The sequence below is a fragment of the Euleptes europaea genome, chromosome 1 (genome assembly GCF_029931775.1).
Source record: "Euleptes europaea isolate rEulEur1 chromosome 1, rEulEur1.hap1, whole genome shotgun sequence".
In the NCBI taxonomy this organism is placed as follows: Eukaryota; Metazoa; Chordata; class Lepidosauria; order Squamata; family Sphaerodactylidae; genus Euleptes; species Euleptes europaea.
This window is the reverse complement of record NC_079312.1, coordinates 91,782,400-91,794,483: the sequence shown is the minus strand read 5'-3', so window position 1 is coordinate 91,794,483 and position 12,084 is coordinate 91,782,400. Positions and strand designations below refer to the sequence as shown.

The 12,084-nt window shown below is 40.8% G+C and overlaps 1 protein-coding gene across 2 annotated transcripts; it reads left to right on the top strand.

Annotated features, from left to right (window-relative positions):
- Positions 1-409: 409 nt before the first annotated feature.
- Positions 410-11,840, top strand: SMAD5 (SMAD family member 5). 2 transcript variants are annotated; one of them, XM_056853137.1, is made up of 6 exons: positions 410-859; positions 1,814-2,065; positions 4,629-4,745; positions 9,098-9,319; positions 10,311-10,567; positions 11,587-11,840. In XM_056853137.1, the coding sequence occupies exons 1-6, from the start codon at positions 457-459 to the stop codon at positions 11,728-11,730; spliced, it is 1,395 nt and encodes a 464-aa protein (XP_056709115.1). In that variant the 5' UTR covers positions 410-456; the 3' UTR covers positions 11,731-11,840. The 2 variants fall into 2 exon arrangements, with proteins under 2 accessions (XP_056709115.1, XP_056709106.1); XM_056853128.1 differs by having other exon boundaries at positions 4,626-4,745.
- The last annotated feature ends 244 nt before the right edge of the window (positions 11,841-12,084 follow it).

Genomic DNA, 12,084 nt, shown 5'->3' with positions numbered 1-12,084 from the left:
CAATATGCTAGATTCCATGATGGTGTCATTTCCTTTTCTGGCTTGGATTCTAAGGCTTACTTCTCCTCTTTTCCATTTCGGGAGGTATTTCTTCAGTTCTAAGTGTTTCTGCCAGTGCAAGATCCCAAAATGCCTAGTGTCAGGGGAACACGCTCTGCAGTGGAGGAGGGCCTCTACAACAGAATACAGAGCAAGCGGAAACAGAATGCAAGCATGCGTGCTATGAAAATGATTAAACTTTAAAAACTTGATTCAGAGTTATTGAAGCCTGTAATGGATTTTAAAATATCTGCTTATCCTGCACCTATCCCTTTCAAAATGATATGGCGGTAACTAATGGATTGTAATTATTTTTAACAGGTCAAACTTAGAAGAATATTTACCTTGGATTTAAAGAAAAGTTTTTTTCCTGCCACTCTGCAATTTGTTTCTAAGAATTGCTTGAAGACTTGTCAAATGACGTCAATGGCCAGCCTGTTCTCTTTTACTAGCCCAGCTGTAAAGCGTCTGTTGGGCTGGAAGCAAGGAGATGAAGAAGAAAAATGGGCAGAAAAAGCAGTTGATGCCTTGGTTAAAAAACTGAAAAAGAAAAAAGGAGCAATGGAAGAGCTAGAGAAAGCACTGAGCAGTCCCGGACAACCCAGTAAATGTGTTACTATACCTCGCTCATTAGATGGACGACTTCAAGTTTCCCATCGCAAAGGTCTCCCCCATGTTATTTATTGCCGTGTGTGGCGTTGGCCTGATCTGCAGAGTCATCATGAGCTGAAGCCACTGGACATTTGTGAATTCCCTTTTGGATCCAAGCAGAAGGAAGTCTGTATCAATCCTTATCATTATAAAAGGGTGGAGAGCCCAGGTATGTTTGAATGGGATTATGCTGTTACCTTCACCCACCCACCTTCTCCAAAGTGTCACATCAATATATTTAATTCTCAGTGTGGCCAAATCTGTGGATGTGTGATTGGAGCTGTGAATAGACAAGACAGATCTTTCTGCAAACTTGAAAAATGCCCCAAGTTTGCAAAAAAACCCCAAAGTCAATAAAAAAACATTGGAGGGCTGAAAGGTAAAGATAAGTTGGCTGGTGGGTGGGAAGAAGAGAAGGAAGCAGGAAAGAGAAAGGCTATTGGGATAATAGCGGGCAGGGGAAAATGAGATACCTCCCATAAGTCCTTGTAGTTATCGCACTTGTAGCAATCTGGTTTTGTGACTTGCAGAGATGATAACTTAGTGAAAGTTGAAAGCTGGGAATTGGTTCTCAATTGTTTGCAATGTTTTTGAACTCTGGTGTGTCTTAAACACTGGTGCTGTGTGTTTACTTTGCATTGCTTTTATCTGTTAAGTTTTGTGCTGTTTGAAACGGGATCCCCGATGTTAGTTACTAACAGAGGGTTGTAGTAAACATCCCATGGACTTGTTAATTAGTTTTATTCTTTAAAATTCTAAACCTCCCTTTTGGTCTTTCTCATTGCTTCTGCATAGATGCTTATAATATAGTAGGTGGGATGTGTTCAACATATTTCAATGTAATATTCTGCAGCCTTCTGCGTAGTTTGTTTTAATTCACCCTTAAGCGATTAGACCGACATTCTTCCTAAGCCCCATACATCTGTCTGGATGCACCTTCTTCCCCTGCCAGACTTCTGTTTTGCATATAACTGGATTTTCAAGACCATGAAACACAGTGTAGTGCTATGACAAGTCTGCTTTTAGCATGTGCTTGTTTCTCTGTGTCTTCTCTGCTTATAAAGCTAGTAACATATGTGGGCCAATGGTGAAAGTATTTTGGTTATATTTTCTTGTTTTTCAGTTCTACCTCCGGTTTTAGTGCCAAGACATAGTGAATTCAACCCACAGCATAGCCTTCTGGTTCAGTTCAGAAATCTAAGCCACAATGAACCACACATGCCGCAGAATGCCACATTTCCAGATTCGTTCCAGCAGCCCAACAACACTCCTTTCCCCATTTCTCCAAACAGTCCTTATCCGCCTTCTCCAGCCAGTAGTACTTATCCAAATTCTCCAGCTAGTTCTGGGCCATCTAGCCCATTTCAGCTACCAGGTAAGGACTACCGGTGTGTGATGTTTGTTGAAAGGCAGAATTTCTATAATAAAGTCAGATGGAGTATTATGTCTCTCTCATACTATGCGTATCTGTAACAAGCATAACAAATGCTACCTGAAGCTTTAGGATTAGTCTGGAGACAGCAGTTCACATCTTTTAATGTACAGCTGTTGTCTTATGCTCCTATAAGAGGAGAATAAACAATGTGTGGATACAACTGATAATTGTAGCAAGAGTCCATCTGTAGACAGTGAATATTTTGAAGCTGTCTGCAAATATTCCTCAGTATTTATATTCTGAGAAAAATGGCAGGGTTAAGGGAAGGTTAGAAGAAAATACCAAACATTACAAGATGCATGGTGAGTAGGAATCAGAAGGAATGGAGTTGAGAAAGCAGTTGGAGCATGATCGCTGGGGAGAGACTTCATTTAGGTACACATAGCTGAAAGTGGAAATTTTTGTAACCTAATGAAGCCACTACCATGCAGTGAACTGTTTGCCTATCTCTCCATGAAATTCACATGGTTGACTTATAATGGTATGCTTAACGTAACTCAGGGTTGCTCAAGACCAAAATCAGGAACATTGAAAAGCACATTATTAATACTATAACTGTAGTGTGTGACGGCAGGAGACAAATGATTCTGGGCTCAGGTAAATGTTAATCTTACTTTTAATAAAAGTAAAGTTGTGGTATGGAAAAGCTGAAGATTCTGAAAGTATGTCATTCTGTTAATTAATTGAATTTTGCTATAGTAACATCAAGAAATGTATAAAAATCAGTAGGAATGATATAATCAGCAATATGCTTCACCTCTCTCCATTATGTAAATAGCAAATAGATACATTAATGCAGTCTATTAAGACAGGGATGTCAAACTCATTTGTTACGAAAGCCGAATGTGACATAAATGTCACTTGGCCGTGCCGTGCCTCACCAGCCCTGATTAAGAGTGGGGTGGTGGTGGTTGCCTTGGCTGGCGAGCCAACAGTGGGCTCGCCAGCCCAGATCCAGGGTGGGTCAGCTGGCAAGACTGCAGCGGACTACCCAGCCAAGATTGGGGCTGGGGGGGGATGGGTGCCTCAGCTGGCAACCCCGCAGCGGGCTTGCCAGTCAAAATTGAGAGTGGGGGAGTGGCTGCCTCGGCTAGTGAGCCCGCAGCGGGCTCCCCAGCCCAGATAAGGACTAGGGTGGGGGGTGGCTGCCTCGGCTGGCAAACCCGTATTGGGCTTGCAAGCCTAGATTGGGACTGGGGGAAGTGGCTGCCTTGGCCGGCAAGTCCACAGCAGGCTTGCCAGCCCAGATCAAGAGTCTGGGGTGGTGGTGGCTGTGATGGCTCTCTTGAGGGCCTGATAAGAGCTCTCAAGGGGCCGAATCTGGTCCCCAGGCTTATGTTTGACACCCCTGTATTAAGAGATCTGTATTCCAGGACCTTCATTCTCAGCTCTCTTATTTTTACAACAGTGAATTTGGCGTTAGATAGGCTTTTTAAACAAAAGTAGTGGGACACAGTAGAAAATAAAGGAGCCAGAAAGAAGAGGAAAAGGTTTCACTAGCAGCCAGATATGTACTTAAAACATTCTAAAAATAGATGTAGGTTTTTTGGAAATGTTTGTGAAACCTGTCATCTTTTGTAAACAGTTCACTCCTTAAGAGCTAAATCTATTATTTCTGCCACCCAGATTTGGATTTCTAGAAGATCTTTGGCCTTCCAGGCTTTGCTGCTAGACATTGGGCAATAAGAATAGCGCAGCATAATCAGCCTTGCTCAGAGGCTAGTCAGTGCCCACACTCTTTTGAATACAGTCAGTTCAGTTTGAATACAGTTTGTGAACACGAAGAGTTCATAATTTGGTTTACTGCTGCTGACTAAAGATTTCTGAAGGCCCTAGGGAGTGACAGCATGTGATTAAGATGAACTTAGTTCAAATTGCTGGAGAGGTAATGAAAATTAACAGAAAAGTTTGATTAACAAGATAATAGGAAGCCAGTGGATTGATAAGGTGGTGTTCTGTTGCAACTGTCTTGGTAACAGTTGAATGATTTAGGTATTTCCTTCAGCATCTTACTCTAATGTAAAAACTTGGTTTGTTTCATTTAAATATTTATATCCCACCTTTCTTGTAATCCATTGCAACTTACAAAGCAGTGCTATCCAATCTCTGTACAAAATAGTTACAACTCATCCACTGTACAGTTTTCAAAACACTCAGCCCTCTCGTTTAAATAAAGTCTTTACAATGCCTCTGAAACTGGTCATTGTAGGAGCCCTCTTAACCAACTTTAAGAGGCTGTTCCTGGCAGCTGGGACTGCAACTGAAAAAAAAGCTTCATTCAAGCTGTAGTGATCTGATTGATTTAACAGTCAAAATGTTGTTTTCATAAGCCAGTTTTAGTTGCTGAAAAGTGGCGTAAATTATGTTAAATAGAACACTATTAGCTAAAAAATGGAGATAGGAAGAAGGAACTGGAGTAAATGGGATAGTGATACTTGAACAGTAACTCTGACTAGGCTGTATAAAGTGTACTCATTTTATTCAAATTTGTTTTTATTAGCAGACACACCACCACCTGCATATATGCCCCCTGAAGATCAGATGGGACAAGATAATTCACAGTCTATGGACACAAGCAGTAGTATGATTCCTCAGATAATGCCAAATATTTCCAGCAGAGGTAAACTAAACATTTTCGGTAGACCTGTTAATAATTTGACACCAAGGGAGAATGTTCCTACTTGCTGTTGTAAATTCCTGCTATCGAATCTACTAATTTCTGCTGAAAGCTGGCTTTATTCCTTTCATCCCCTTGAAACTTCTCAGTATTAGCAGCTGCTGTTGGGCAACATATCATGTTTTCAAGCTGTTTCCACATGTGATAAGGAAGCAGGGTTGCCAGCTGAGCACTGGCAACTGGCAGGAGAATTTGAGGTGCATGGAAAATGTAATTGCCATTGGTTTTACCATAAAGCTTCAGTGGAATCCTGGAGCGCTGTCCTGTTGCAGTGTCGTCACTTTTGGGTTCACACTGCAAGTGACATAATGGCATCAGTGTGAAACTGATTTTTCTTTAGTTTTCCTTTATTTTTTCTCTTGATGCCCTGAGTACCAGGAGATCGGGGGCTGCCATTGGGATATCTCATGCTATGGTTGAAGACCTGGCAGCCCTGTTGGGAAGGCACACCAGTCTTAAACATGTGTCCATGAAAATGATGTCCACTTTTTAGTGAGATCCAGGTTCATTCTGGAGAAGCCTGTTAAGGAAAAGAAGAAGAGTTGGTTTTTATATGCCTACTTTCTCTACATTTTAAGGAGAAGCAAACTGTATTACAATTGCCTTGCCTTCCTCTCCCCACAACAGACACCTTGTGAAGTAGGTGGGGCTGAAAGAGTTCAGAGAGAACTGTGACTAGGCTAAGGTCGCCCAGCTGGATCATGAGGAGTGGGGAAACCAACCCAGCTCTCCAGATTAAAGTCCACCGCTCTTAACCACTACACCATGCTGGCTCTCCTTTCTGCTTCCTCTCATTCCTTATATTAAAAGGAATTGCGGGTTTAGCAGTTATGCCTGCTGTAAGGGGAGGTCTGCCCGAAGCTGAGTTCGGCTATTTACCTTTGCTCAGAGGTACAGCTCTGTGCTTTCTCCCCCCTTTCTTTCTTTCTTTTTTTTTGACTGGGTTTTTTAGGGCCCCATAGTTGGGACCCTTTTGAGGTCAGGACCATGTAATCGGAGCCAACTTGGTCTGACCAACCTTTCAGTGGGTTGATCTTAATCAAGCATAAGTGTTTTTTAAAAGATGGGGCTCTCCAAGTCCCGTCCAGAGGGATATACCCTCCAACTTAAAAGAACCAGCTTCAACAGTTGCTCACACCACCAGGCTTCCAAAGGAAACTCCCCCAACCAGCGTGGATGAGCAATCTCCTTCAGATAGCCCCGTGATTGAGACTTTGGCTGGCTTCGATATCCCCCCCCCCCCGAAAACCTGCTCCAAGTAGAGGCTTGGTCACTCCAAGTAGGTCACTCCAAGTAGAGGCTTCGTTTCCCCGCACCGTGACCATCTCTTGAAATCAAATTTTTTATTACCATAGTAAAGGACTGTTCATAGGATGTAATTTGCCACCAAAATAAATGTTTTCCGTGCCTTGTTTTTTCTTGCATTTAAGCCTTTTCCCTCAGTTTGGAAGCCAATTTGCATGGACATCATGCTATTCACCCCAGATACGAAGGGAGCCCCCAGACTTTGAGGCACCAGCCTGGCAATCAGCTTTTTCTGCCAGTCTTCGGCATCGCTGAACTTCTGAACCTGAAAACCGATGGACAACTTGGCTTGCAAATGCCAGAATGATGCAGGCCCATAAAATTGGACCCCCTGTCCCAAAGTTCACCAAACTTTGGTGGCCATCCAAGGAGAGTTCCTTGCAGCCACACTGCAAATTTGGGGACTTAACTCCCAAAAATGCCCCCCCCCCAGGAACTTCGAAAAAAATCCCCATAGACTATAATGGGCCTGAATTTTTCGGTAATCTCGGTAATAAGCTGAATACCGATATTTACTGGTATGGGTATTCAGCTTATTCTGAAAAAATAGGGCCCAATAAACATACATACATATATATTTGGCACAATTGTGCCTAAGCACACATTCATTAAATTCATTAAACGGAGGTCCTGATCAGTGGTCTGGAGCTAGGCAGTTTTTCTCTGGATCTTTCCTTATAAGTATAATGCAAACAAGATGAATGTAGGTCTGATCCTGCCTTCTATACTGGCTTTCAGCTTTGTTTTAGAAATGGTCTGAAATATGCTTTTGGGGCCTCATGGCTGGCAGATTTCCATGCCAACATGGAGGGAAAAAGAAGGACTGACAACATTGAATCTTGATGATAGCAACCTATCTGATCAGTTGCGCAGTGCTATTACAGAGTGGGAGATACCATGGGGTAAGGCTTGTGAACAAAAAGCAGAAATTGAAATAAAGTTTCTTCCTTTAAGATTCCCCTTTTTAAAATTGCACTTTGGTGTGTTATAACGGTGGGTACCAATTGTACACAGACAGAAAGCTATTTTTTAAATGTTACCTTGAGCATATAGGACAGGGCAGGGTGTCTATCTGGATGACTATTAGAGACAAATTTGGAGATTTAAATGGCTTTAAGGTGAATTTAAAATACTGGAACAAACTTTTTCCCTGTGGCTGTAATATTCTTACCACTGGGGAGCTGAAAGGAGAGAAAATTCAAGGTTTTCCAAGGAGAGCAGCCAACAGGAATTTGGAAGAGTGTATAATAAATATAAAACATGTATTTTATACTTTGTCTATTGCCAATGACTACTTTTTGAAATGATTTTGAAAGGGAAAAGGCCCTCTTTGAGGTTATATAGTGTTGCAGCATTCCAGGGTACTTAATACTTGTATTTTAACAATTGTTCAGTGAACTTGCTAGCTAGGCAGACTAATAACTTTTTATTTTGAACATAAAAATTGTCATTGTTAAATGTAAGTATTTTGAGTATATGTAAATATTTTGAGTATATGCTATCTTGAAAGTTCCTTCAAAAGTATGTGTCCTACTCTTCTCAGAGCAAAGTTTGGAGCCTTCGTCCAATTTAAGTGCCTTTTCAATTTCTCCAGCCTTACATTGGATATGTGGTTGTATTTTTTAATGTGACCTGAAAAAGCTATTGGGCGTGGTTAAAAGTAAACGCTCTCACAGAGATTTGAGTTGGATAGTTTAGTGGTTACAAACATGAGAGATGAGCTGGAAATTTCTGATTTCATATGTCACCTGAATTGGAAATTCACTAGCTTTTTAGGCACACCACTCTCTGAGGCCTAACTCCCCATCTATAATAAAAAACTGATGAAACTTTACAAAAATTACTACTAGTCTATGAGCCAAGAACCGAATATTGACATATTGGTATCAGGTAAGGTGGCAAATCCTCTTTATGTTTTTCTGAAAGGTGTATGATTGTTTTATAGTTGGATGTGATAACCCATTCTGATTGGTAGCTTAAGCTTCTTATGATGTAATGAAGATGTCCAAAGCCATTTTCCCCTACCTTTTTTAATGTGAATAATAATAACGATAATATCATTTTATATGGCACCCTTCCCCAGCCAAAGCAGGGCTCAGGGTGGATTACAACAGGATAAAGACAATATCAATGCAATAATAGTAAAACATAAGACAAAAAATAATATATTAAAATAAGAATTTACATTTAAAATGGTGCTCACTAATCAGTCAACCACCCAGCTGTTGAGGCTAATTATTCCTTATATCACAAAAAAATAATAGCGGCATTATTGGTATTTTTTATTTGTAGGATAATTTATTAGCTTTCCAACAGTGCTTCAAAATTTGAAATTGGTCACTTAGTTCATAAGTTATGTTTGAATTAGAAAAGGTAGGAAAAATTGGCTTCGGCCATCTTGATGACATCATAAAAAGCTTAGTTGCATAATCCTAAGGGGAGATTCTGCCATGGCTGGGGACAGTGCCAGGTGCAGCAAGCTGGAAAGTGAGATTAGAGAAACCCCGTGAAACTCTCCATGGAGTTCCACAGGTCTATACCTGCCTATTTGCAGGCATAACTCAGCACCTGCAAAAAGAGGCATTCCTGGGCTGAAAGGGCTTAGGGAGCTGACTAAAGTCGGCTCAGCCCCTGGGAACGTCCCCTTTGATACCGGCACAAGCCCTTGTGCCAGGAAAATGCTGCTGGCGAGGCTGCGCTGGGTCCCCAGAACTGACATAAGTGGCCCTGTGCCAGCTTAGCTGGTGCAAGTGGCACTAACGCCGGTGCTGGGGTGACGCCAGCTCCTATCCCCTTTTGCCGCCCCCCCCCCCGTTAGAATTGGGCTGCCTGTTACCAATGAGAGAAACCTAAAGAAGTTTTGCCACCTTATCAGATACTGACATCTGGTGTGGCCCACAGACTGTAAGGAGATGTATTAATGTTAGGTATTATGTTACTGTGTACTTCTTTGAGATACTAAATATCCATTTATTTTGTTCATTTCATAGATGTTCACGCAGTTGCCTATGAAGAACCCAAGCACTGGTGTTCAATTGTGTATTATGAATTGAACAATCGAGTTGGGGAGGCTTTTCATGCCTCTTCCACTAGTATCTTAGTAGATGGATTTACAGATCCTTCCAACAACAAAAATAGATTCTGCTTAGGTTTACTTTCTAATGTTAATCGCAACTCAACAATTGAGAACACCCGGAGACATATTGGAAAAGGTAATAGAATGTGCTTTGCAGGATCATAAGCTGTCTGCCTCCATAGACTAGGTCATAAATTAAGCAATGGATGCAATTACATTAATGCACTGTATTATTTGTAAATTCCCATGATTCAGCTAGAAAATACATAGCAAATATATACATAGCAATTGATTGTACCATAAGGCTTTCAGTTGTTGTCAGCTTTCCTGTCTTGGGTTCGTGTACTGAAGTGATTTTCAAAACTTGATTTCTGATGCACAGATTTTAGTGTTTTTGTGCATATGTGGCTTCCTGATGCTTGCATAGCTAGTTGTCTTAACAACAAAATAAAACATTGAAGGGCAGGCTTCCAAGTATAAGCGTGGGGGGGGGGATGCAGTGGGGGGGATCCTGGCTCTTGGCTGGAAGTAGGACTGTTAAAGGAAAAGGGAGGGACTTGGTAGATGAGTGTCGGGAATGTATTTTAATAGTCCAAAGTTGAAGCAATGCAGATTTAAAAAAAGATATAGTATGCTTTGGCATAATACATTTAATTAAATCTTTTCATTTAAATTTACCAAATTACCATAAGAACAGGTAATTTAATCCACTTCGTCATATTCCTCATGACTGGATACTGGTAACAGAATACTAACTTTTAACAGAATGGGTAACATTTCAATACTGTTTTGTGTTTATTTGTTTAAAAATCCCTTTCTGTAGTTTGTGGGAAGAGGACATCTAGTGGCTGGTAAAATATTGGATATTTGAAGTGAGACTAAACTGATTTAAGGCATTTAAGACCTTGGGGATCTGAAGTGGCTCATAGAAAATACCAATACAGCTCCAGTGAACAGAGTACGATTTAAGGGTAAAAAAATTAAACAACATCCTGGCCTGGTCATTTAGTGCTACATTTTGCAAGCTGTAGGTTAGCTATGGGCCAAGAGTTCTTTGGCTTTTAAATAAAAATGAGCCTGAAATCGAAGGAGTGTTAAATTTTTTTTTTTTTTTTTTGGTGTTTCAGGTGTCCATCTCTACTATGTTGGTGGGGAAGTCTATGCTGAGTGCCTAAGTGACAGCAGTATATTTGTACAGAGCAGGAACTGCAACTACCATCATGGATTTCACCCTACAACTGTGTGCAAGATTCCTAGTGGCTGTAGCCTAAAAATTTTTAACAATCAGGAATTTGCTCAGCTGTTAGCTCAGTCGGTGAATCATGGATTTGAGGCTGTGTATGAACTTACCAAAATGTGCACAATTCGAATGAGTTTTGTAAAAGTAAGTGAACTTTACTTATCGTCATCATTTTAGTGTATCTCTGGTCATGACTTGAGCAAAATTGAGTCGCCTGAGTAGTATATTCCTTTGATTAAAATGTTTTTTGATGTACATTTTATCTGATACTGACTTTAATATATAGCCAAACCTCTGTAACAATTTTTGAATTTAGTATTCCCATATCTTCATTTTTTCCTGTATGTTAGTGTAGCAAACCTAGTCATGTCCTTCACCATCTCTTGGAGAATCTGCATGCTTAGATATATTCTTCTTTGCAACGTATTCTGTCTTTTCAGTGTCGACTACTTTGAAACTGGTGGTAAGCTCTCCTTCCCTGGAGGTTTTTAAGAAGTGGCTAGATGGCCATCGGTCATCAATGCTGATTCTATTACCTTTGGCAGATCATGAGATGGAGGGCATCTTGGGCATCTTCTGGGCATGGAATATGGGTCACTGGGGGTGTGGGGGGGAGATGGTTTGGAATTTCCTACATTGTGCAGAGGGTTGGACTAGATGACCCTGGTGATCCCTTCCAAATCTATTTGGAATTTCCTACATTGTGCAGAGGGTTGGACTAGATGACCCTGGTGATCCCTTCCAAATCTATGATTCTAGGTGCTGGTTAGAAAGAAAGACTTCTCTGTGTTGTGTTTATGGCCCTTTCCAGTCAGGATGAGGATTAGTTACATGCCCTTGAGTGGCGCAATTGAGCTATAATTTTCTCTTTCTTTCCCTACCTCCAAATATGTAGTAATTCAGGTATCTCATGAATCCGAACACACAGAGGCTTGAGTGATAGTGCCATAGGACCTGAGTCATGTGGCATGAGGACCATGCATTGTTCTGCCATCCCTTCCTGCACTCTGATACACCCCCTTGGCTGTGATCTACTAGACATTTCAAAAGGGAGATGTTAGTGATTTTTTAAAAAATATTTAGGAATTGTACTAGTGATACGGCATCAGTTTGTTGGTTTTATTTTTTAATTTTGAAGCTAATAAATATGTATCTCTTTGTAGGGATGGGGAGCAGAATATCACCGGCAAGATGTTACCAGCACCCCATGCTGGATAGAAATTCATCTTCATGGGCCTCTACAGTGGCTGGATAAAGTACTTACACAGATGGGTTCTCCTCTAAATCCAATCTCTTCCGTTTCATAGTACTCTTCACCCATAACCATAGAGACCATTTTCTAATTCTACAGACTCTTCCAGCATGGATAGTGTGAAAATGGATGTCCTGTGTTAGCTTCTCCCATCTGTGGCCAATTCCATACTGATGATCACTGTTCGTTTGTGAGAGTAAGGAAACATTCAAGTTTGCAGGACAATAACTTTAAATCCAAACTTTTTTTTGCTATGCATATTTAAAAAAATCTTTGCCTTCACTGGAAATGCCCTCTAGAAGCAAGTTTTGGGAAACTGACATTAGGGAGTAAACACTATATGTGCAGCTGCAACTAACAAGTCATATTTTAATGTAGCATAATTTTGTGCGTGATAGTTCTGAACAAA

Bases quoted from the DNA above. Each gene is read 5' to 3' on its own strand.
- SMAD5 (XM_056853128.1), top strand. From the start codon at position 457: ATGACGTCAATGGCCAGCCTGTTCTCTTTTACTAGCCCAGCTGTAAAG. The intron at 2,066-4,625 runs GTAAGGACTACC...TGTTTTTATTAG, and splicing joins TAGCCCATTTCAGCTACCAG to CAGACACACCACCACCTGCA. The intron at 4,746-9,097 runs GTAAACTAAACA...TTCATTTCATAG, and splicing joins GCCAAATATTTCCAGCAGAG to ATGTTCACGCAGTTGCCTAT.